General features: G+C 32.3%; 1 protein-coding gene across 1 annotated transcript; it reads right to left on the reverse strand.

Annotated features, from left to right (window-relative positions):
* Positions 1-16,934: 16,934 nt before the first annotated feature.
* On the reverse strand, positions 16,935-17,207 carry LOC126879719 (uncharacterized). The gene has a single exon (XM_050642928.1). It carries the CDS (start codon positions 17,187-17,189, stop codon positions 16,941-16,943), a length of 249 nt encoding a protein of 82 aa, XP_050498885.1. The 5' UTR covers positions 17,190-17,207; the 3' UTR covers positions 16,935-16,940.
* Between the last annotated feature and the right edge of the window lie 10,560 nt (positions 17,208-27,767).

The following is a 27,767-nucleotide window of genomic DNA, read 5'->3' on the forward strand; positions in this document are numbered from 1 at the left end:
ATAGTCGGAGAGCTGGCTTAGCCCGGAATGATCGAGAATAACGACTAGGATATATAAGGCATACTTTTTGTGAATAGAGTTTAGTCTTAAGCTAAAGTTTGTAAAGTAAACTTGTATAAATAAATAATAAAGTCGTAAATAAATACCCGAACGCTCGTTATTGTTACAGTATTTTTCGAACAGAAAACAGAACTTACTGGAAATACAAATTTTTCCTAAAAGATAAGAACCTTATCTTCAGGAAAATATATGGGACGGAAATAATGTACCTGAGAACCAAATATTAAGGATCTTAGAGAAAAAAATACTCCAGAGAATAGCAGGCCCACTAAACTTGGCTGAATTTAAAAAAATGATGGACTACGAGATATGAGAACTTTTGAAAAGAGAAGACATCCTCAAATTTATCAAGGTACAAAGACTCAAATAGATGGGACATCTAGAAAGGAGAGATCCAAAAGCAGTTCTAGATTCAAGATCAAGAAAATCAACTGGAGACCAATAATAGGTAGAGCACGAGGAAGATCAAAAATGAGATTGGAGAATAAGATAATAGAAGACCTTAGGAATATAGGAGTTAGAAAACAGAAATTCACATAATAAAGAAATATTGCTGATAAACCCAAGTCACACAACCAATTGTAAATAAAAAATTAATACGGACAGATTCTTCGCGATAACCTAATGGGAAGAGCTCAAAGAGGACAATAATCGCTCAGGATGCCATGATGATGATGATGATGATCAAGTTTTTTGTGTTGTAATTTTATATTTTGATATTTGATACATTCTAATAAGCCGCTTATTAGAGTCGCAGTTCATTTAGACCATTGCATTTAGCACTAAAAATACCGGAATAAATCGATTTTTAAATACAACACCTAGAGACTTGCAGCTTTTAGCATTGTGTTCAAGATGATGCCAGGAAAATGAGTAAAAATGCATAATTGCATTTTAAAGTGCATAAAGGGCATCAAAAAGTGCATAGACATGCAAAAATAAGCATATTAAGAGCAATTCTTTGTTACTTGGGGGTTTTGGGATCGCTAAATGCGACTGCGCCATCAGAATTGACCCTTGGAACAGTGGCGTAACAAAATCCGTCGGGGCACCCCGCAGGCTTGGAAATGGTGCCCCTTTAAAAAATTACTAAATGCGGCATGTGTAACAAAATCTTATATCTGTTATAGCCTATTAAATGAACGTAAAATACGGCGATACCGTGTAATTTCCAATGCCACCACCGAAGTGGTTCAGTCAATAATTTTCGAGTTAATTTCGAGTGAAAATATTCAACAAAAACAACGTTTTCAGGCGGTTTTTTGCAAATAACTCAAAAAGTAAGTATTCGTAAGTAAATAGCACAAATGTAACTTATACAAAAATTAAGTCTGTCGACCCAGTAAAAAATGCAAATTTGTAGCTCATGAAAAATTGTTCTTATTCGCAGTGGCGACGCGTGACATTTTCTAAAGTGTTAGCAAACCAGATGTAAAAAAATCTTATTTAAAAAAATTATTTTGAACCTCCCAAATATGTATAAGTTTTTGTTTTCAATCTTGTGGGATAAAATTAAACAAATCACTATTCCCAAATTATATGTATGTAATTATGTATATGTAACAGGTATAACAATAAATAATAAACAAACTAAATATATTATTCTACCATAAAATTAACATAAAAAAATGAACAAGTAGAAAAAAGAATAGATTTTGAAAACTATTGTTTATATTTTAATTCTTCCATTTTCAATATTATCATTTTTTTTCTTCAAAATTATATATAAAAAAATATACAAGGAGAATAACTTTTCAAGTAGTTGATCAACTACGCAATACGTAGCAACACTCTTCCATGTTTAAATGCATGCACACTGTAATCTGTAATAGGTACTAAACTAATGTCACCAATCCTCAAAATGGTTACAATACTGATATACACAGCGTGCCCGCGCGCCGTCTCTAACAGAGCCGTCGCTCCTTCAAAATTTTCAGAAACGAGCTAGTATAGTTCCGAGCAATAGCGAGGTTTCTCCTGCGTTACCACTGCCAGTATTGGTAACAGCATATAATAACGTGCAATGGATCCACATATCTCGCCAATATTTTCGTGCGTCTAGTTGGCCATTTACTGAATTAGGTACTATTAACAAATATTTATGTTGGTAAAAAATATAAATGGAATTATTTCATAACAGTCATAAAATATTTATTGCAATATTTTTAACTGTTACCAATGGTAACAGTGGTTACATGGACGCTTCGCCAGTGCTTATTCGTCAAATATAACCTGTAAATAAGTAAATAAAAAAGTGGTGTATATATTACGTCCCTATACCTAGTAGAAGCAGAGGTCCATGTCACCAGCCCCCCCCTTTTTCGATTTGAGGGTCAAAAAAAGCTCATTCGTTTGTATTGCGTTAGTACTGGATTGTATCACCCTTCATTCGTTTGTACTGCCCCCACCCTTTTAAATCTGCCTGGAGGGGCTGGTGACATGCCATCCCCCCTTTTTCGATTTGAGGGTCAAAAAAAAGCTCATTCGTTTGTATTGCGTTAGTACTGGATTGTATCACCCTTCATTCGTTTGTACTGCCCCCACCCTTTTAAATCTGCCTGGAGGGGCTGGTGACATGCCATCCCCCCTTTTTCGATCTGGGGGTCCGGGATGGGTATGCTCGTTTGTACTGCGTTAGTATCGGATTGTATCGCCCTTATTTTGTTTGTACTGCCCCCACCCGTCTAGATTGGCCTGGGGGGGCCAGTGACATGCTATCCTCTACTCTGCACTTTTTGCCTTCTGAATGTCGAAAATAGGCTATTTCGTTTGTACTGCGTTAGTACTGGATTGTATCACCCTTCATTCGCTTGTACTGCCTCCACCCTTTTAAACCTGCCTGGAGGGGCTGGTGATATGCCATCCCCCCTTTTTCGATATGGGGGTCCGGGATGGGTATGTTCGTTTGTACTACGTTAGTATCGGATTGTATCGCCCTTATTTTGTTTGTACCGCCCCCACCCGTCTAGATTGGCCTGGGGGGCCAGTGACATGCTACCCCTCTACTATGCATTCTTTGCCATCTGAATGTCAAAAATAAGCTATTTCGTTTGTACTGCGTTAGTACTGGATTATACCGCCCTTATTTTGTTTGTACTACTCCTACCCTTCTACATTTAAAGCCCCTTTCTACATTTAGAAGGATTAGTGCTAGGCGTAAGGACACAAAATCAGCCAAACCTTGCACATAGTAACACCGTGGGTGTAAAATTTGGTAAATTCGTCAAAAATGAAACGAATTAAATTTTGAAACTGAAAAACAGGCTTGCAAGCCACTCTCCACTCTCCATGGGGAATGTAAATTTACCCCCTCAGATGGATCTCGGAGTAGTAGCGATTTGAAAAATGGTACATGTATTTGTTGGAGATATTTTGAACACCATTTTCAATCAGAAATCAGAGCAGTGACCTTGTCTTTTCCTACTAGGAAGAAATTTATCCATCCCCTCAATAAATTTTACAGTTTCAGACGCTATCAATATGAAAATCAAAGATCTTATGCGGCGCATTCCGAAATGCACTCTTCGTTGTACAATTTCAACCTCTCTGGATATAGCTGATATATAAATGATTAACTGAAACATACATACGGCAGAATTCATTGGAATCGAAAATTATTAAGAGTATTTGGAACATTAAATGAAAAATTCCCACAATCAATATCTTTCTTACCGTCTAATGTCAGAGACCAGATAACAATAATTGCAGCTGCTACGTTATGGTAATTTGTTTTCTAGAAAGGTTTGTACTGTTCATTTATGACTGCAATAAGATTCAGAATTTCCGTATTTCATTATTTGTAAAATAAATATAGTGTCAAAAACTTGCTTATACATTTGACGCACTGTCCGTCAACGTGTTAATTGACTCTAAAGATTCAGTGCCAAAACGAGACATTTTTATAGAAAAATATTTGCAAGTATATATAATGCCAAACTGACCTATTAAATAAACATTGATATCGCAATTTTCGATTTCTAGTATGGAATTATCGCTGTATAGACCAGGGCGGATCTGTTTTGAGGTGGATGTGAGAGGTGGCATTCCGATTTTTGCAGATAAAATTAGGTGACAACTTCAGTAATTATAATTACTTATGCTCCTTCTCAGATATGTTTGGAACATTATTAAAAAAAAATTAAATATTTAAAAATTTCGAAAAACATCGATTTTTTTCAACTTTCATTGCTTGTAACTTAAAAACGATTCATTTTGGAACAAAGTCATAGGGAAATAAAATAAAGATAATTGAATTTTGTATGATATACGACACGACTGGTATAAAATATCTTAAATAATTATCCTTTCTGCAAAATAGCAATAAATACAAAATAAGAGGGCAAAATAAGCCTCTTTTTATTCAATGTTTTTCAACCACATTGGTTGCACTTAGAGCCTTCGTATTTTACTTAGAAAATTCTTACAACATACTCAATTCGTCCACCAAATTTCATTAAAATCGACATAATAGATTTTGCATAATAATTTTGCAATCTAAATTTTTTTAGAAAAAGTTCAAATTTTTTAAAAACTTTCTGAAAAAAAGTAGACCTGTTAGAAGTTTGCTAATTTTTTTTTCATTTCAAGAGTTACTTTACCAATCCAATATACTTTACAAAATTAAAATCGGATTATTTAAGCGGCCTCAGCACTGTTTTAAGGATATAAACATTTTTTTTGCTTATAAACAAATATAGTGAGGACGTTTGAGTTGGAATAAATTCATTTTCTCGAGAATGGGCAACTCTGGAGATAAATCCCTAAACAGGTCGATTTTTATATTTAAATTATAATTTTTGGGATATCTATCATACTACTGACGTCATCCATCTGGGTGTGATGACGTAATCGATGATTTTTTTAAATAAAAATGTGAGTCGTGTGCTAGCTTATTTGAAACATTATTCAATTCTCTATTTACTACATAATTATTTATACAGGGTGCCCAATTTTTTTTTAATTAATTGAGACAAACAGAAGAAAGTATTTAATTTAGTTAATTAGAGATATATTTTACTGTTGTCCTCAAACAGAAAAAAATGTTTATTTGATAAATAACAGAAAAATAAATTTATTCGTATTTATTAATTCAAACGTCCTCACTGTATTTGTTTATAAGCCAAAAAATTGTGTATAACTTTAAAACATTGCTGAGGCCGATTAAATAAACCAACTTAAGTTCTGTAAAGTGTATTAGATAGGTAGGGCGTATCTTTATATGTAAAAAAATTAGCAAACTTCTAAATAATGGTCTACTTTTTGTTCAGAAAGTTTATAAAAAATTTTAACTTTTTTAAAAAAATTTAGATTGCAAAATTATTATGCAAAATCTATTAAGTGTATTTTATATTCGTATATCATAAAAAATTCAATTATCTTTATTTTATTTCCCTACGACGTTATTCCAAAATGAATGGTTTTAAAAACGATTAAAAAGTTTTCAACAGAGAGGTTGAAATTGTACAACGAAGAGTGCATTTCGGAATGCGCCGCATGAGATCTTTGATTTTCATATCGATAGCTTGTAAAACTGTAAAATTTATTGAGGGGATGGATAAATTTCTTCCTAGTAGGAAAAGGCAAGGTCGCTCCTCTGATTTCTGATCGAAAATGGTGTTCAAAATATCTCCAACAAATACATGTACCATTTTTCAAATCGGTAGCGTAGAACTACTCCGAGATCCATCTGAGGGTGTAACTTTCCATTCCCCATGGAGAGTGGCTTGCAAGCCTGTTTTTCAGTTTCAAAATGTAATTCGTTACATTTTTGACGAATTTACCAAATTTTACACCCGCGGTGTTACTATAATAGTTTTGGCTAATTTTGTGTCCTTACTCCTAGCATTAATCCTCCCCTGTTTTAAATGTAGAAGGGTAGCATGTCACTGGCCCCCCAGGCCAATCTAGACGGGTGGGGTCGGTACAAACAAAATAAGGGCGATAAAATCCGATACTAACGCAGTACAAACGAACATACCTATCCCGGACCACCATATCGAAAAAGGGGGGATGGCATGTCACCTGCCCCTCCAGACAGATTTAAAAGGGTGGAGGCAGTACAAACGAATGAAGAGTGATACAATCCAGTACTAACGCAGTACAAACGAAATAGCCTATTTTCGACGTTCAGAAGGCAAAGAGTGTAGAGTAGAGGGTAGCATGTCGCTGCCCCCCCCCCCAGGCCAATCTAGACGGGTAGGGGCGGTACAAACAAAATAAGGGCAATACAATCCGATACTAACGCAGTACAAACGAACATACCTATCCCGGACCCGTGATCGAAAAAGGGGATCCCCCTCCAGTCAGATTTAAAAGGGTGGGGCAGTACAAATGGATGAAGGGTGATACAATCCAGTACTAACGCAGTACAAACGAAATAGCCTACTTTCGACGTCAGATGGCAAAAAGTGCAGATTAGAGGGGTAGCATGTCACTGGCCCCCCAGGCCAATCTAGACGGGTGGGGGCGGTACAAACAAAATAAGGGCGATACAACCCGATACTAACGCATTACAAACGAACATACCCATTCCGGACCTTCAGATCGAAAAATGGGGGGATGGCATGTCACCAGCCCCTCCAGGCAGATTTAAAAAAGGTGGGGGCAGTACAAACGAATGAAGGGTGATACAATCCAGTACTAACGCAATACAAACGAATGAACCTTTTTTTGAACCTCAAATCGAAAAAGGGGGGGATGGCATGTCACCAGCCCCTCCAGGCAGATTTAAAAGGGTGGGGGCAGTACAAACGATTGAAGGGTGATACAATCCAGTACTAACGCAATACAAACGAATGAGCTTTTTTTTGACCCTCAAATTGAAAAAGGGGGGGCTGGTGACATGGACCTTAGAAGCAGAGTTATAGCTAATGAAAATATGTAGGTTCATATTCGTCAAATTCATATCGAAATTTTAACGTGAAACTCATTAAAACTTTTTTAAAGTGTTTAAAAAAGTTTTAGGTATTTTTACTTTTTATAAAAATTTCTATCATCAAAACTCAGCGAGTTACGCTCAAAAAACGCCTTTTTGGTAAAACAATTGTGAAAATCTCCCTCTATTTAGCACCCCAAGTGAAACTAATCACTACCCCTTTACAAATTATTTAACTTTTTTTATATAACATGTATATATTTCACCGGTTCAAAGTGCTTATTTTTGAATGGATTTTATTTGAAAGGGCTCTAACGAGTCACTAATCACGAGTGTTAGCAAATTTTGAACGGCCATATCTTAACCAATTTTTGCCTTACAGAAAACCAAAATATTTAGAAAAGCACAACTAGTACATGTCTTTACTCTTTGAGATTTTTTGTATCACTAATACTCAAGGGCGGATCTAAGACCGATTTTCGGGGGAGCCATAAACTTTTTTTTAAGATATATAGGTCATAAATAGCTTAGGTTACCTCACACTTTACCTCGTTCTGCACAACCTTTACTACCGTTTAGTACAAAGCTGAAACAAATATTTAAATTTAAATTATTTTAAATCCTCGAGGGGGGCTCTCTGGATCCGCTCTTGCTAATACTTTTTAAGTTATTTTGAAAAAGGGCATTTTTCTAAAATAAAAAACTTTTTTACTATAAAACCAAATTTTGTTATAAAAGCTATAAAACCAAAAAAATAAGAACTTCGAACCTATCCAACGTAGGGGGAGATTTCACGCTTTTTTTTAACAAAAAGAGGGGTCAATTTTATTTTGAGCGTAACTCGCTTAGTTTTGATGCTAGAAGCTTGCTATAAAATACTATAAAAATAAAGCTATACATTAAGTTACAATGAGTTTTCCCCGAAAATGCTTCGTTGAACGAATAAGAATACTTTTTCATGAGCTACAACTTTGCTTTTACTGTGTCGATAGACTTTATGAATAGGTACCTACACCATTTTTTGTTTGTTTTTTTATAAGCTACATTTTTGCTAAAAATATTTTTTCGATAATATTTCGATAATACTAAATTCGATAATATACTCATTTTTTGTTGATTTGAGTTGTTTTTGAGTTATTTGCGAAAAATCCTCCTGAATACGTGGTTACTTTGTTAAAAAATAATTTTCACTCGCAAGTAACTTGAAAAGTATTGATTTAGATAAAGAAGCTCTAAAGAACAAAAGTTGCCTATAATTAGTCAATTTATCAATTTGCGAACTTATTTTACACGTATGATTTTCACCCCCGAGATGGGGTGACTTTCATCCCCCAAATAAAAGCAACCAATGGCACAAGTCCCACTTTGAAGTTAGGATAAGTAGAATCTAAATCCAAATTGCCAAGAAAATACGTCGTGACGCTGATAATTACACTCCAAAACGATAATTTACTGGGCTATTAGTGTATTCAAGCACTGTTTATGACAACTTACATTTTTCATCTTTATTGACATAGAATAAAATAGAAAGAAAATTATAAACGGCTACATTATTACATAGTATTATTCTATGAGATGGACAACTTTCTTCGTGCACTACTATCAGGGAATATATTATCTACAATTTTAATAATACATACAATACATGCATACGATACATTGTATCTCTCTGATGAGCAACTTCATTTTCAATATTGCATTGCTTAAAAAACGTTGCGTATGTACGCGCAAAGTAATATAACAATAACACTTTTTACATATATATTAGACGATGGAGCCCCCCGCAAGCATCATGCTGCGGGGGCCTCTGTTACGCCCCTGCCTTGGAACACCAGAACGTCAAAATATCAAGGATCACGTTTTCTGGAGGATTTTCTGGAGTTTTGAGTGATTTTGGTACTAAATTGATGCAAATAGATTAGACGGGGGTTTTTGGGTTTACTGAACACGAACGTATTCAGAACGTTCACGAAAGTTTGATACGTAATCAGAACTAACTCCAGGAGCACCTGGTGCCCATGGTTACTATTAAAGAATGTAATTTTCTGGAGTTTCGAAGATTTTCGGCACTGATGCATGCAAATACATTACTAGGCGGTTTTTGGATTCGCTGAATGCGAATACTCCATCAGAACTGATCCCCGGATAACCTGACACCCAGTCACAGATGCCCAAAGGCATGTTATCTTCTGGAGTTTCGAGGGTTTTTGGGACCCAGCTGCACCGGGGGTAAGTTCAGGACATATTATTGTTCAACAACCAAAAAAATGTACCCAGTAATCTGTTTGCATCAATTTAGTGCCTACAACCCACGAAACTCCAGATGACGTGCCTCAGCAGTGAACTTGGGCACAAGGTTCTCCAGTGGTCGGTTCTGATAATAGCGTATTCGTCTTCAGTGACCTCAAACACACCCGAGTAACAAAATCTGGCTCTTAATACACTTATTGTGACATGTTTATACACTTTTGGAGGCATTTTATGCAGTTTAAAATGCAACTATAAATTTCCACTCGCTTTTATATTGTAAAATTTTTTCTTGACATCATCTTGAACATAATTCAAAAAGTTGCAAATTTTTAGGTACTCTATTTAAAAATCGATTTATTTTGTACTAAATGCTCTGGTCCGATTGCAGTGTACCAATCCTTATTTCATCTACATATTTTATTCCTTTTTTTAATTTCCGTGTTTCTCAAATTGAATAAATATTGTACATAATAAAAAAATATAATAATTTCGGGTATATTTTTCTATACCTAGTATTCTATGTATGTAGGTAAACCTTGATAGCTTCCTAGTTTTTTAGTTATTATTGTACTTTCTCTGTCGACTAGACAAAAGGATAAAATTTTTTAACTAGTTTTAACTTTTAACAAATTTTTAACCAGGAAACTAATTATTATTTAATCAAGTCAACTACTTGATCAACCATTACTTTCTACTTTAATTACATTTTTATCAATACATTGATAACTTCATTGTATCGTGACTGAGAATAATTTATATAATTATAAAAGAATACGGAGAATCTTTATAGGAGACCTCTATTGATTTAAAAGATACTATGATTACCTATTGAAGTTAAATAAACAAGAGCATTTTCTTATAGCATTAATTTGTAATGTATAAATTATATTATAATGTAGATTATTACGGTGAATTATATAAATAGAAGCATTGGAGCGATGTGGCCTAACTACTTAACTTATTGGACAGATAATGCGACATAACTGGGTTAAAGCAAAGACGATCACTTTTACGGTAATTCTAATTTAGCACAATCGGACTTCGTAAGTCCTAGTAGGTTTTCACCCAAAGTTACCTAAAGTAGAACCGGAAGTCGATATTTGAACTCTTCGTGTAAGTTTGCGTTGATTGATTTCACAAATTTTGAGTCATTTTTAGTCCTTTCGCCAGGGGGGGTACAACGGCCTCCTTAATTTAGATGGACTTACCCAAATTTTTTATGTATTTTGACCCGTAGAACACGAAATTTTTGGGTAACAGTCGATCCGGATGTTGATAAGATTGTTATAAACAAAGAACTTGAGGAATCACATCACAGCGATTTTTCGCAAAACAAAACATTTTTTTATATTTTCTGGGTCATACTAAGCAAAAAATGTTTTTACAAGTTTTTTAGAAAAATGCATAGTTTTCGAGATAAATGCGGTTGAACTTTCAAAAAATCGAAAAAGTGCAATTTTTGAACACGAATATCTTTTGATTAAAAAATAAAATAGCAATTCTCCTTACTACATTTGAAAGTTCAAGTCAAATTCTATCAACTTTGATTATTTGCATGGCTAAAAATGAAGTTTTTATTTATTAAACAAAGCCATAAACACACAGTGTTTCCCGTGCCCAATGCATGCGCTTTAATGTACTTGTGTGTATGCGCGCCTACTCGTTGGATTTCAAATGAGAAATGCATTGAAAACATCATTCAATCACTATGTGTTTATAGCTTTGTTTAACAATAAAAAATTAATTTTTAGCAATGAAAGTAATCAAAACCGATAGAATTTGACTTGACCTTTCAAATACAGTGAGCAGAATTGCTATTTTATTTTTCAATCAAAAGTTATTAGGGTTAAAAAATTGCAATTTTTCGATTTTTTGAAAGTTTAACCGCTTTTGTCGAAAACTATGCATCCTACGAAAAACCTTGTAAAAACATTTTTGGCTTAGAATGACCCAAACAATACAAAAAAATGTTTTGTTTTGCGAAAAAAATTGCTGTTATGTGATTCCTCAAGTTCTTTGTTTATAGCAATCATATCGACATCCGGATCGACTGTTACCCAAAAAATTTGTGTTCTACGGGTCAAAATACATAAAAAAACTTGGGTAAGTCCATCTCAATTAAGGAGGCCGTTGTACTCCACTGGCGACAGGACTATTTTACTAAACTTTCGGTCACAACTGTTCAAACGGAAATGACTTCAAAACCGAAACTAAATATTCAAGCTTGACTTTTCAAAACGCTCCGAGAGATATGTCTCATGTACTATTTCTGCGACTATAAAATGGCACTTTCGGTTAGAATGTTTGACGGGAAATGTTAACATACTTCTTGTTTGAACTGCTATCTAGTTCTTAGTAACAACTACTGCTACCGGCTTCGAAATTAGCTGCTATTTTGTAGCAGTCGATTCGGTGCTGACACAAACCGAGTGAGGCTAATTTTCAAGTTGTGTGCGTTTCGGTCATTTTGATATAAAGCTCTGCGAGCTGCTATTTTGATTGACTATCTATGGTATTGTGAGCAGCGTGAGTGAACAGTAATTTAGTCTAATCGCAACGTAGGGGGTCCCGTTGGAAATTCTAGTTCGCCGTGATTTTATGGTAGTATTATAGGTTTTTTGGGTCGCTCTATTTATTGGAAGTGGTCTGGAAGTCCAAATATGGTGCGTTTAATTGTTATTAACAAATTATGGTAAAATTAGGTATTTTTCAGGAATTATTAGAAGCCCTGTAAATAAATTGATAGTGTTAAGGCTTTATCGGGTGTATTTTTGGTCGCTGAACCGAATGCGACTAGTCCCGATTACTCAAAATATGTTCTTATTTTGTTTGTAACAAAATAATTGTTTATTTGAAAAAAGCCCGAAATATTGCGGTATCTACAGCAAGTTTGTAGTTTTTTTCATAGTATTTTTATACGCTAAATCGATTGATACTAGTCGTAATAGCTTAAACCACGTTCCGAATTTGTTATTATTAAATTATTGCAATAATGAACATATTCACTCGCAAAAAACTCGAAAAGTATTGACTTAGTGAAAAAACTGTATAGAACAAAAGTTGGTTAGAATTAATCAGTTTATCCACTTCCGGACTTATTTTAACGGTTTCTTTTTTCACCCCTGAAAAACTTTTTCACCTACCAGGAGAGGTTTGTACCTTGGGTCAGCTTGTACCATGGGCCACCCCATTTTTCTTTTATTTTGCGCCCGAACTGTCAATGTTTCTTATCTAAAGTTCTTCCACAAGCGTCGCCTTCCTGTGGATAGTTGTTGAACGTGATTAGAAATCGTTTGCGGCTATCGTAAAAACATAATGTTTTATTTCGTGAAAAGTAACTATTTATAGGAGAGATAATTTTCTTTCTAATTTTTATGTTAAGAGATATCATAAATTAAATCACAAGGTGTTATATGCCTATACTAATAACTAGTTAAACAACATAGTGAGAAATATAATAAATCCGTTTTATTAGGTTAAATTCACATTTGTTTTCTTTTCGGCTGAGTCTTGTACCTTGGACTGCTATCACGTCTTGTACGTTGGGCCGTAGAAAATTAATGGGAAAAAAGAGGACACAGTTTTTTGTTGCACAAGGGACTGCTGTAAGTCCCTACTTAACGGTCCAGTATCTGAAGAGAATTCTGAACAGCAACAAATATTCTGGCCCAAGTGGTGAACAATTTTACATTGACATTGAAGATATATTGCTCAAACTTAAACCACCAAGTCAGGCTTTGTTGTCTGAAAGGCAAAAAGGAGTATATGTACTTGATTTAGATTTTGAGAGGTTCAGTGTTGAATAACAAATTTTTTTTATATATATTTTTAAAAGTTTACGGGTCGTTCAACGTAAAATACTAAGTGGTTCAAGGTACAGTACTGATTTTCTACCTTGGACCAAATTAGTTTTAATAAATAAAATGCTAAAAAATGTGTTTGGTTTTGTTTTATTAAAATGACCATTTGATATAGTATACTATAGTGTGTAAACTACCAGTTAGTCCAAAAACTTTTCCTTGAAATTTAAAAACTTAAAAATAATTGAGCTTTGAAAAAATTCGGTTCAAGGTACAAGCCTCTCCCCTTCTATTTTGTATTATAACTAGAAGATTTATGAAGGAACGAATCTCTTTGTTTTTTTTATCAGCTACAAAAATAAATGTTTTTTATAGTTTTTTTTTAATTAGGTGCATAGTTTTTAAGGTATTCGCAAAAAACCGTTCGAAAAGGCCGATGTTTCAATGAAAATAGCCAATTTTCAACCACGAATAACTCAAAAAGTGTTGAGTGTTCAAAAAATATTATAGAACAGTTTTTGCTTAGAAATAGGTTCTCTAACTACTTCCGTGGTTATTTTAATCAAAAATTTTCCACCCACTTGAAGAGGGGGGAAACCGCCCCCAAGATAAAAGGACCACAGTATATAGGGTAGACTTTGTTTCCTCCCTACTTACTGTGAAAATATCAAATACATCTTAATGTTGTTCTGAAGCTATTTTCTTGTGGCATTTTTAGAATTTTAACTATTTATAATGGAAAATAAGCCACAATATTATTAAAAAATGATTTTTATTAACGTTTCGACGCCCAAATCGGGTGCCGTTGTCAAAATACAAAATACTACTAACATAAACAAAAATGTTGTTGCTTAGTAAAAAAAATTCTTCTAATAATTTATTTAATTTGACTGATTTATATCGGCAATTCAGATACATATAGTACATTTTAAAGTAGAAGACTTTAAAATGATATTGCCAATATTTATGAGTTGCGTTCCTGGGACGACTTTACTGAAATATAGTTCATTCGATTATATGAAATCAACCCCAACTCAAGAATATCCGTCACAAAAAAATCATAGCATGTGATCTGTCTTTAAAAAGATAACCACATGCAACGGTGACATTAAAATTCTCGCGTTAGAGATCTCATAGTAAATCACGAGGGAAAACCATTATTAAAAAATGATTATCCTTTATCGTTTATAAATAAGGAATTGTCAAGATTGGATCGAATGGAACAGAACAACATAGAACGGGATCCTACAACATTCACAAGAAATAATACGAGGAAAATATCAATACCATACATAAAAGGACTATCCGAGAAACTTAAAACAATAGGAAATAAATTCAACATTTCAACAACATTCAAAACAACCAACACATTGAGATCTATTCTATCTAAAACTAAACCTAACAATGAACAAGAAAGGACAAAGAATTGTATTTATAAAATACCTTGTGAATGCGAACAGTTTTATATAGGTGAAACATCAAGTCCATTAAACGTTAGAATAAGTGAACATCAATCTTATATTAAAAATAGAGAATTTGATAGATCTCAAATATGTCAACACGCATGGGATAATGAACATAGAGTTCAGTGGAGAGATTCAAGTATAGTCCTGAAAGAATCAGATAGTAAAAAGAGAAAAATCAAAGAAGCGGCTCTAATTATGCTAAACGAAACCAATTGTGTCGCAAATTCCTCGGTGGAATGCAGTAGGATGTGGATACCCATACTGAAAGAGGAAGTCAATAGAAAGAAAATACCACAATTAGTAAGTCAATAGTCGACTTAGTACATATTTTATATTTTAGTATTACTTATATATCCATGTATTATTGATATTATTTATAATTTAAACAAAATTATAGTAAAGTCAGAATTTGGTATTAATTTTGGGAGTAAATTAAATGTAAGACCAAATACTTACGATGTCGGGATAGTATGACGAGGTTTTTCCTGGTTTTCCCTCGTGATTTACTATGAGATCTCTAACGCGAGAATTTTAATGTCACCGTTGCATGTGGTTATCTTTTTAAAGACAGATCACATGCTATGATTTTTTTGTGACGGATATTCTTGAGTTGGGGTTGATTTCATGTAATCGAATGAACTATCTTTCAGTAAAGTCGTCCCAGGAACGCAACTCATAAATATTGGCAATATCATTTTAAAGTCTTCTACTTTAAAATGTATCATATGTATCTGAATTGCCGATATAAATGAGTCAAATTAAATAAATTATTAGAAGAATTTTCTTTACTAAGCAACGACATTTTTGTTTATGTTAGTAGTATTTTGTATTTTGACAACGGCACCCGATTTGGGCGTCGAAACGTTAATAAAAATCATTTTTTAATAATATTGTGGCTTATTTCCCATTATTATTAATAGTTAAAATCAAATACATCGATGTAGTAGGATGGAATTCGGAGACAAATACATTGACTGTCCTAAAAGGGTTCTCTTATTTTCACCGTAACTCGCTTAATTTTGATGCTATTAACTCTGGAGCTTATTTGGCAGGTATTACTGAGTACTTTGACAAGTGTTGAATAAGTATATTTTATAAAATGCATCGTTTTCCCGTTATTGAAGATTGAAATGTAGATTTGAGTACCTACCCGCCGAAAAAAATATACATTCAATTAAGTACTCATAATTCACTTTCAATTAATATTATAAGATTTTTCAAATAAAAAATGAATTTCTTATTAAAAAATACCAAGTTTCTTGTAAAAGGTATATATTAAAATACCCTAAATAAGGGTCACAATCCATCATCAGTGTTTAAAAGCCAAAATTTGCATGCCTGAGCCACCAAAATATATAGGGTAAAAACCCTTTAAATGTAAATAATAAAGTTATTTTACATATTTATATAAAATTCATCGGATGTTATAGATAAACCTGGATGTTACCCAGGGCAACACAGGACTCTCCCCACGTAGTTGGAACTTTTTTTTGGAGAATCTATAACATCCGATGAATTTTATATAAATATGTAAAATAACTTTATTATTTACATTTAAAGGGTTTTTACCCTATACATTTTGGTGGCTCAGGCATGCAAATTTTGGCTTTTAAACACTGATGATGGATTCCTTAATCCGAAAACGTTTTGTATTGTGACCCTTATTTAGGGTATTTTAATATATACCTTTTACAAAAAACTTGGTATTTTTGTGATTTATGGTATACAGCCAGCTACAGGAAGTTTATTTTTCTCGTGAATTTCTTATTATAATTGATGGATTCGACCGTTACTTGATGGAAGTTAATTTTATCTAACAATAAAACACTAAAAACGTTTATTTTCTATACTTCCAACAAAATTTATTACAACTATGTGACTGCAGCTGTTTCGACAGAGTGCCTTTCTCAATTTCTTATTAGCCTCAATTTTTTTAGGTAAGAATAACTTTTTTAAAAAGCTTAAGTATAGTTTTTTAGTGGCTTATCAAAAACCGCTTTAAAACATGCATTTTGTTCACTACAAATTAAAATCTTTGATCTTTAATAACTCAAAAAGTATTAATTTGTTTTTGTAATAGATTTACAAAAAAATTTGTTTAGAATTTGTCTCTCTATCGATTTCTGGAGTTATTTTTAATAAAATAGTTTTCACCCACGAGAAGGGGTGGTATCCACCCACAGAGTAAAAGCACAAGTTGGCACAATGTCACTTTTGTTTTTTTCTGTATCTTCTTACTACACACTAATTTTCATGAAAATCAATGGAGGTTCAACGAAATCGGAGGTGAAAACCTTCAGTGACTGCACTACTAGGCGTAATATGAAGGCTGAAATTTATGTTTAAGGGTCAAAAACTAAAGAAAATCTACATATTTTTGCATCTTTCTCCCAAATATTGCTATTTTTAAACAATAAACATTAAATTTTTAACTTCTAGCTATACGGTAAATTGAAAAATGTGATAATAAAGATATGCTTTAGATATATTTTACTTTAGGCTTACATTGAACTGAATAGAAACAATTAAATAAGATATAACAGAAGAAAATAAACCGCCTAAGATTAGTTGGTTAACAGTAAAGAAACCAGCAGCCGAACATTTTGGTTGCAACTGGTTTGTTAAATATCCTAACGAGATTAATTCTTCTCTCAAATCACATTTGTCCATTTCTCCTTGTAGAAGGTCGCAGGTGGTACAAAAATCTCGTGCGTTCATTTCCACTTTGTCACACGACATAACTAAAACAATGATGTTGAGCTGTAAAGAAAGTGAAATTAATAACAAATTACAAGACTGGAACAATAGTATATTGTACATCAAGAGAGAAATATGTCGTTTTCTCACGTGTTGTACACTGTAGTATTTACTTTTTCTATGGATGCGTTTTTGTCAAGAGTTCAAACTTCAAAATTAAATAATTTAGGTGCTTTTATGTAGATTATACGCCAAAATTGAAATAATATACATAATATACACATATGTAGGTATTTAATATTTTTAATATTTATATACATATTTTTATTTATTTAAAATCATAGTTAACAGTTATATTTAAACAGTTCTGAAAGGTAATTCCTGGTAAGTTTTGATTTGACACATTTTATGTGACAAAAATATTTGTGTTTGTATTGTGCATGTTACCATGGAAACCGCGATTCTACGTATGGAACTCGTGAGAAAAAATATTTCTCACTGCAATGGCCGACTTTTCTCACAGCCTGAGAAATTGTTCGTTTTGAATGTATGTAAGTAGTGAGAGAAGTTGCACATTGTATAACATCCATAGAAAATAGTTATTTTCCTAACTAGTGCGGAAAGTGATACTTTCACGCACGAGACTGCCGCTGACCCGAACGACGCGATAGCAGAGTTCGGGCAAGCAGTCGAGTACGGGGAAGACACTTTCGGCATGAGTTAGGAACAATATTTTTTCTATGGCCGTTCATTAGGAAAAAGGCCACAAAAAATAAAGTTATATCAATTTTTATTTAGAAGCGAAAATACACAAATTAATTCTTGGTCAAGGTTGTCAAAACCAAACTTTCAATATAATGGGTTACCACGACGACGATATTGGCTTCCATGACGACGATTCAAAACAATTGTAATTGTCTACTGATCTGATTTTTAAATATTATGTCAAAATAATTTTATTTCATCGAATTATCAGTAGTAATTGCACAAGAGCTTTGAAATTATTGAATTTTTCCCGAGTGATACTTTGATAGTTTTAATTTCACGAGCCGAAGGCGAGTGAAATTATGTCAAAGTGTCACGAGAGCAAAAATTCTATATTAATTTCAGAGGTCGAGTGCAATTTGTTGCGATTATTTCATGAATAAAACTGTTCAAAACCAAAATTTTATTGTAATTTATTTATGTAAGTACCATTAAACACACAGTTTTTATAAATATTTGACGATTGAAAGTCATCACTTTTATAATTTTTAAAACATTAATTGTCATTAATGTCACTGAATGTATTTTTTCGTAGCAACGAAGGGCATCTGACGTAATATACTTAACGACAGGAGATTATCAAAAATTATCGATTTAATTCAGATTTCTGTAGCTTTCTATTGGTCAGAATCTCGTATGAATGAAATAATCAGTAGTAATTGCACAAGAGCTCTGAAATTATTGAATTTTTCCCGAGTGACACTTTGATAGTTTTAATTTCACGAGCCGAAGGCGAGGGAAATTATGTCAAAGTGTCACGAGAGCAAAAATTCTATATTAATTTCAGAGGTCGAGTGCAATTTGTTGCGATTATTTCATGAATAAAACTGTTCAAAACCAAAATTTTATTTTAATTTATTTATGTAAGTACCATTAAACACACAGTTTTTATAAATATTTGACGATTGAAAGTCATCACTTTTATCATTTTTAAAACGTTAATTGTCATTAATGTCACTGAATGTATTTTTTCGAATGTACTTAACGACAGGAGATTATCAAAAATTATCGATTTAATTCAGATTTCTGTAGCTTTCTATTGGTCATAATCTCCTATGAATGAAATAATCAGTAGTAATTGCACATGAGCTCTAAAATTCTATTTTAATTTTAGAGATCGAGTGCGCTCGATAAATAATCGCGCTAATTTTAGTAAAACATGAACACAATAAGATAAATTTGAAATAAATTAGTAAATAATATCTAAATATTAGTTTATTGCATGTATTTATAATACATTATAATGACATATTATTACAAGGTATTTTACTTTCCCGCACGCCGTGCGGGTGTGTTTTGAAAAATTTTCAAATCGATTTTTGTAGAAAACAGTGTGTCCTGCCAAGTTAAAGCAAGAGTATCTTTTAGTACTAGAATACCTCACAATTTAATAATCCAGTATCAAAAATGCTTAAAAGTTAAAGACAAAAAAGTTATGCGATAAAATAACCGTTGCCCCACCCAAAACGGACGCCTGTGACTGGAATCGAAGTGGATGGAATCGATTGATTTCTGAAAGATAAGTACGTGTACCAATTTCCGTTTTTATAACTAGGAGAGTTCTGGAGGTGTTTAAGGAAAACTAATTACAAGACGCCATCTTTAAAGAGCTCTAGCTCCATTAGGAAGCATTTTAGGACCAGGTGAATTTCGTTAAATTGTCTTAGAATTATCTGAGGAATCTCCTGTCTTCATTTGTCGGTAGAGTTTCTGGACACCCTGTATATGTAATATTCCTTACAGTTCTATATTGATTCATGTTCGTTAACTATTAGATCTTCTATTTCATTCCCGACGCACAAGTATTGCGTTTTGTTTCTATTTACAGCAAGATACACTATAACTTCTAAAAAATGGTAAAGCTGCAGAAATCGATATAGGTACCTACTCATTAACCTAATAAAAGCAGACACTGAGCAACCAATAGAAATGTTACATAAACTTTTGAACAAAACATGTAATGACGAACAATTACCAAAGGAGTGAAAGGAGGAAATGATAATACAAATACCCAAAAAAAGGAAACTTGAGCAGATGCCAGAATTGGCGTGCTATAACACTACTAAGCACCACATCCAAAGTGTTGACCAAAATCATATCCGAAAGATTAAAGCCGGAACTAGATAAAAAATTAAGAAGCATACTTCCATGCCAAAGGCTCCACCATTGACCATATTTGCACATTAAGAACTATCTTTGAACCAACCAATGAATGGAATAAAAATTAGCCGTGAGTTTTATTATCTTTGAAAAGGCATTCAATAGAATAAATAGGGTAAAAATACGAAAAATCCTAAGAGTATATAAGATACCACTGAAAATCATTAACTTTATTAACCTCTTCTACGAAAGATGAGAAGCCCAACTGGAACACTCAGGTGAAATAACAGAAGAAATAGCCGTAGAAATTGGATTCAAACGGGGTTGTGTACTATCCCCTACCCTATTCCTTATTATGATATATTGGCTGAGAAAAATATCTGACGATCGGACAGGCATCAGATGGAACCTATTCAAATAGTTATAAGATCTTGAATTTTCTGATGACATCTACATGCTAGCTGAACATTGACATCATATGAAAACAAAAATTAACAAGTTGGCAAGTTACTCCGATACAATTGGACTCGGAATAAACCCAAGAAAAATGAAACTCTTTAAAAATAATAACCACTCAAATAATAAAATAATGATAAACAGAAAGAAAATACAAAAAGGTAGACAAGTTCACATAATTTTGGTATCACTCGTAACAAATTTAAAAGGTTTCAAAAGGATGTACAGACGAGAATAATAAAAGCCCAATATTACTCCAGGGTAATATGCTGGAAATAGACCATGTCCGGGACACTCAAAGATCCAGGTAGCTGCCTACTTTTTTAGTTATTGTAGACCTATAGGAAGAAAACCACCTATTGCCTGCCTAAAGTTCGCGTCCGTTTTTTAATTAATAACAATTTGGTGCAAAAATCGCGATTTTTTCGATTTTTGCACCCCATTCAAAAGCTAAACAGTTGACATAAAATTACAAAATTTAATTTTTTAGAACATTGAAAAACGTTCAAAACGCCGATTTTTGAAAGATAAAAAGTTAATTTATTGCTACGCAAATTGGAAAATAAGTGAAAATCGTTATTTGTTAATAACTTTTACTAAAACTACTTTAGAACTTGAGTGTTTCACCCAAAGTTGTATATTGGGGTACTTAACAAACCCTCAAAATTTGAGACCCATTCATTTATTAGTTTAAAATTATTCTATTTGTTTATCCCAGAGACCTTTATTGTGCAATAACATAAGACAGAAAATAACGAAGATAAAGCAATTCTGCGTATGTCAAATGAAATTAGAAAACTGATACTATCAAAATGTACTAAAAAAAGATAAAAAAATTATCCAATATATTCAAAAATACTAATGCCAAATTTTTGAAATTTTGTAGTTTATAAACATTTAGAACAACCTTAAAAATATTGTTGTTCAGTTGGTGACTAGTCGTGGTAAGTGAAGGGGGAGCTGGGAGCCGACAAATGCATGAGTTCAAAAACTAAAAAAGGCAACTTAAAACTAATATCATTTTCTAGATCTCGGGATCTACTGAATATATTTTGATCGTTCTTTTTTTAATTTGTATGTAATTTTTCTCTACATTACAAATATGTAATTTGTCTATTTGCAATTTGATATTTATTAATTAATAAACAATCTAATTTGTTTAAACAATTTTTGAAAAATAATATTTTTCCCAAAAATATATGTTTTTAATCAGATTATCAATATAAATCATAGAAAAAGTTAAGGTATACTTTAATAAATAAATTATCTTCAATAAATAATTATCTAATAAAAATAATTTATTTATTAAAGTAAACTTTAACTTTTTGTATGATCATTAATGATACTATGATTAAAAAAATTGATTTTTGTAAAAAAATATTTTTTCAGAAATTGGTTAAACAAATTAGACTGATTATTAATTACTAAATTTATAAACAAATTGCATATTTGTAATGTACGTAGAAATTACATACAAATTAAAAAAGAAAGATGAAAATCCATTGAGTTAATCCGGAGACACAGAAAATTGTATTAGTTTGAAATTGCTTTTTCGGTATTTTAACTTGGTGGATTCGTAGATATCCCCTAGTAACCGTTTGAATTACAATTTTGAAAAATCGTAGAGGGTGCTGTAAAGACACAATGTTTATGCAAATTTTTTAACAAAAAATAAAAATCCCATTATTTAAAATGGCATTAATGAAATTCCTTAATTATTATAAACAAATTAGCTGTGAATTAAAAAAAACAAATGGCTAACTTTGTCCCTAATAAACCCAGACTAAATTTTTTATTTGAAAATTCGTGTTAAAATACTACCTTTTGGAATATATAAAAAGATTGTTCCTATGGATAATATTTGCCAAGTTATTCTAAATGTTTATAAACTACAAAATTTCAAAAATTTGGCATTAGGATTTTTGATTATATTGATTAATTTTTTTATCTTTTTTTAATACATTTTGATATTATCAGTCTTTGCTTTCGTTAGGCATACTCAGAATTGCCAAATGTTCATTATTTTTTGTCTTATGTTATTGCAAAAGAAATATCTCTGGGAAAGACAAATAGAATAACTTTTAAACTAATTAATGGATCGGTCTCAAATTTTAAGGATTTGTTGTATCAAAATATCCAACTTTGGGTGAAACCCTAAAATTCTAAGTTAAATTTAGTAAAAGTTATTAACAAATATCGATTATCATTTATTTTGCAATTTGGGAAGCAACAAATTAACTTCTTAACCTTCAAAAACCTTTTGGAGGTTTTTTAATTTTCTAAAAAATTAAATTTTGTAGTTTTATGTCGTTTGTTTAGATTTTGAATAGGGTGCAAAAAATCTAAAAAATAGCGATTTTTGCAATAAATTGTTAATAATTATAAAACGAACGCGAACTCTAGGCAGGAAATAGGTAGGTTTTCTTCCTATAGGTTTACAATAACTAAAAAAGTAGTCAGCTACCTGGATCTTTGAGTGTCCTGAGAAAATTCTTATTAGCCTGGAATATATAAATATATCAACGTTTTAAATAAAATTTGGCAAACAAACGACATATCAGATACAACAAAAACTAAAATCTCTTAGTGTTGTTTCAAAAGTTTACTACTTTACGAAGCACAAACATGGAAACATGCCGAAACTACAACTAAAAAACAGCAAATGTTTGTAAAGAAATCTTTAGGAAAAATCCAGAAAATATAGTGGTCCAATACAATAACTAATACAAAATTATCAAAATTGTGGAACAAAACAAAGCAAACTAACACATTTACTAAAATCAAGGAAAAAGTGGAATTGAATTGGCCATACTTTGACGAAAGTTCAAAGCAACATAGCGAGACATGCACTTGAATACCAACCAGAAGAGAAAAAAAAATAGAGGAAACAAGACAAGAGCTAGAACAGAACTATAACGAGAGAATACGAAAAAATTTAAAAGGGATGGAGTGAAGTCAAAAATAGAACAAGAAATAGAAGAGAATGGAGAGAACTAGTACACAGTTTATCCAGAGAATAAATAAGAGAGAAGATATGAAAACAGCACACGCAGTAGAAAATCGCCCACATCAGTAACTTTACCTTATAACTGAAAACATGCCCTCAAGATTTAGAATTTATATAGACGCTTAAACGGGGTACTCATAAATCTTAACCAAACCCCAAAACCCCTAAAAATGGAAAATCCAAGAAGAAGGAGGACTTGAAGTATTTTTGCATTAAATGAATGTTTGCAGCATCACTTTGAACTATTATGTACATAGTAGCAAACGGATTGTTGTGCATTTTTTTCTGAAAGCGGCGTGTACCTTAGCAAATTATATTTGACGCACAAACACATTATTTGAAAAAAAAATGGACTGATGAGATTTTCCAAATAGCACTAGCTCAGTTATTCTATTATTGTTCTATGTAACTTCCCGGTCAGACTTTAAGTTTCTTGAGGTGAAATCATTCGTAAAATATTTAATAGTAGGCTATTGATTATGTTCAAAATACGAAAGCTAAAAGGAACTACAACGTTAGCTATATATATATATATATATATATATATATATATATATATATATATATATATATATATATATATATATATATATATATATAATGTTCTTGAACTCCTAAGTGGAGCATAGAGCTTCAGTGAAAACGCGCCATCGGGTTCTATTTTGCGCTAGGGCCTTCACCTCATTCTAAGACTTTCCTTGACTTCTTATCTCGTCCATATAGGTGGGTTGACATTACTAGTTAATAACGAATGTGGCTCACGCTTACGTGTCTTGCCCCTGCTATTGTTAGATATTTTATTATCTATTTTCAAACTCGAGAAGTGCATTTGTATCTATGCATTGCATAAATACCAATGTACTGCTCTAGTTTGAAAATAGATAATAAAATATCTGACAATAGCACGGGCAAAATAAGTAAGCGTGAGCCACGTTCGTTATTCACTAGTACTGTCAACCCGCCTTAATGGATCTTCTCCAAGTTTGTGCTGGGCGACCTCTTTTTCTCTTTCCTTGGGGATTCCACTCTAGGGCAGTTTTTGCAACACTGGAACTATCTTTTCGGAGTGTCTGACCTATCCACCCCCACTTTCTACCCTCTTTTGTTGGGTCAGGTGTAGCAGATCTTCGTTTCTGATGGTGTTTGGCCAGAAAATACGGACAATTCTTCGTAGACATTTGTTAACAAAGACCTGCAATTTGTCTGTAAGGGATTTTGTCACTTTCCAGGTTTCACATCCATAGAGTAGAACAGACATAACATTTGACTGGAATATTCGGATCTTTGTCCTTGTAGTATATTCATCAGACATCAAAACAGGGTTAAGCATGCTGAATGCTTGTTGAGCTTTTCGTATCCTCATACGAATATCGTCTTCTGTACCTCCGCTTTCTGTTATGACACTTCCAAGGTACGTGAAGTTATCCACATTTTCAATCTGCTTGTTGGCGATATTAAATAGCGTGTTGTTCCTTGCACTTATTCTCATGGATTTGGTTTTACCAATATTGATTTTTAAACCTATTTTATTGGCCTCAGTGTTTCCAATTGGTCGGCCACATCCTGGAACCTTTGTCCTAACAGGCAGATATCGTCGGCGTATTCTAGATCACTTAGGCGTGTGGTTAACGTCCATTGTATCCCTTTTGTGTCGAAGTCTAGTTTGGAGAGAACATAGTCTAGAGCTATGTTAAACAGAAACGGAGAAAGCACACATCCCTGCCTGACTCCAGTAAGTACGTCAAATTCGTCACTGTTGATCCCATTGTGTGTCACGCTGCACGTCGCCTCAGTGTACAGTGACCTTATAATGGAAATTATTTTATGAGGAAAGTTTCTTAGCTCTAAAATTTTCCATATAGCAGCATGAGATAGGCTGTCAAAGCCACGTTCGAAATCATCAAAAACCATGTATAGAGGTGTGTTCCATTCAACCGATTGTTCCATTATTACCCTCACAGTATTAATGTGATCTATGCAGGAAGATTCTGGTCTAAAACCTGCTTGATTCGCTCGAAATTCAACCTTGTTTGTTAATCTTTTATGTATGATGGAACTACAACCTCTAAATTTGAAAAACCGGCCGAATGCGACCATTTAAATGGGTGCGTTTTTAAGAAATATTTTTATGATTATTTTTAGAATTTTTCATTATGACTTTTTTTCTTGTACATTTAGGTATATGCATTCTGAAATAAAAAAGCATATTTTCTCTACTTTAAAATGATATAGTGCAAAAAATTCTAGGACTCTTTATAAACAAGATACCTATCCGTAGGATATCCAAGGGTATCCGTAATTTGAGAAAAATTAAAAAAAATTTTAATTTTTTTAATTAGAAGAATATAATGGCATATTATAACACAATTTTTCATTCAAAATAACTTTTCTTAATAACACTTTTCGATATTTTGAAATATAAAGCTACTTTACTCTTTAGCGAAATTCATATTTTTTAACATACCTCGTACACTATTGATAAAATTTTATATCTGATGATTGCATCTTAGGTTTTATGCTATGTAGAGCATTTTATAATGAATAACTTTTTTCATAAAGTTAATAATAAAAAAGTTTTCCAACTTAGTGGTACCTATTGCATGTGTATGTGACATTTTGAAAAAGCATATCTTGTTTAAAAATAGTTCTAGAGTTTTTTACAATAGACCATTTTAACGTAAATAAAATAATCTTTCTTTTTTATTGCACAATGTATATACCTAAGTATACAATAAAAAAGTTATAATGAGAAATTTAAAAATAATCGTAAAATATATCAAAAATCATTAAAAGTATACAAATTTGAAAAACTATATCTTGCTTAAAAATAGCCTTTTACGATGGACCATTTTCAAGATAATTGACTTTTCTTCCTATTAAATGCAACATGCAAAAGGACAATGTTTGCGAAGTAACAAGGAAAATGTCCCAAAATCGCTGTGAGTTGCGAACTTGAAAAATCATAATTTGGAAACTACAAACCATAGGGACATATACCAAACGTCACTTTAAAGAAAAATGATGCAAGTTTTTTTCTGTGAAGCAATGCCTATACCTATATCCCCATCAAAAAAAGTTTTTGGGCCAAAAACAAAATTGCTCTCTTTCGTGTTTTTTTCTTGCTTTTTGAATATATTTTTGTAAGATGTGATATTTCGATAATAAATTTAACCTGAAATAATTTTCTTGTTGATGTGTTTGCACAAAATGTGCATAAAACTCACCCTAATTCGCTCTGTGCCTAGGGAGCTAATTCAGCTCTTTGTTAAAAACGCACCCCTTTAAATGGTAGCACTCCGCGGTTTTTTCATATTGAGAGGTCCATTGACTAAATATATGAAACAACAAAACCTTGTTAACGTTGTAGTTCGTTTCTAAAATACATAATCAATAGCCTGTAGTTCCAATATGAAGTATATAAATAATTTCATCGATTACCTAAACGTCAAAAACAAAATACATCAAGAAACTTTTTTTTAATTTCATTAATGTTGTAATGTAATTTTCCTACAATAATGTCATTTTAATAAATTGGTTATAGTGCAAACAACTTATAGGCAATGTAATAATTTACAAGTCCGATTAAATTTATTACTTATATCTGAAATATAATCTGAAAATATTATCAGATACCAGAAATAATTTATTTGAAAGTGTATTTATTTAATAATGCAATTGATCTCAAGTGACTAGGTCAATATATTTAATTTTATCTGTTATTTAATAATACTTTGATAGGAGACCTAAATTAATGTTACATTGTTGAACTTCATTGGATATTTTGGTAGGAGGAATTATTTAGGATTGATATTACGAGCTTCTCGAAAATGACGTTTCGGTTTCCACTCCGGAAATCGTTTTCAAAATGAAAAATAATTCACTTTAAAAATTCTGGAAAGAGTTCATAAATACAAACTGTTACAATATACAACGTTAAAAGTAGATGTTGCTCTATAGTTGTACATACTCTATGTAATGGCAGTTTAGAAATCTAGTAATGTAATGTCAAGAAAATAAGAAAATATAATGTCAGTTATGTTGAAGTAAAATGTTTTCCTATTGTCCTGTAATTGAGTGAATTATAATCGTTGTTGGTCATTTAGTCAGCTCACCTAACTCAATTTATAACACAAACAAGTAACAAAAAAAAAACTCCAAAGATAAAGGCGTGTTTATCTTTTTTTTTATTTGTAATAGCTACATCACTGTCCCTCAATATTAACCAGAAGTTGCACTTATCCATTCAATATTTAAGATTATGTAATTTTTTGTGTCTGAAAAGAAGGATTTAA

Source organism: Diabrotica virgifera, chromosome 2 (genome assembly GCF_917563875.1).
Source record: "Diabrotica virgifera virgifera chromosome 2, PGI_DIABVI_V3a".
In the NCBI taxonomy this organism is placed as follows: domain Eukaryota; kingdom Metazoa; phylum Arthropoda; class Insecta; order Coleoptera; family Chrysomelidae; genus Diabrotica; species Diabrotica virgifera.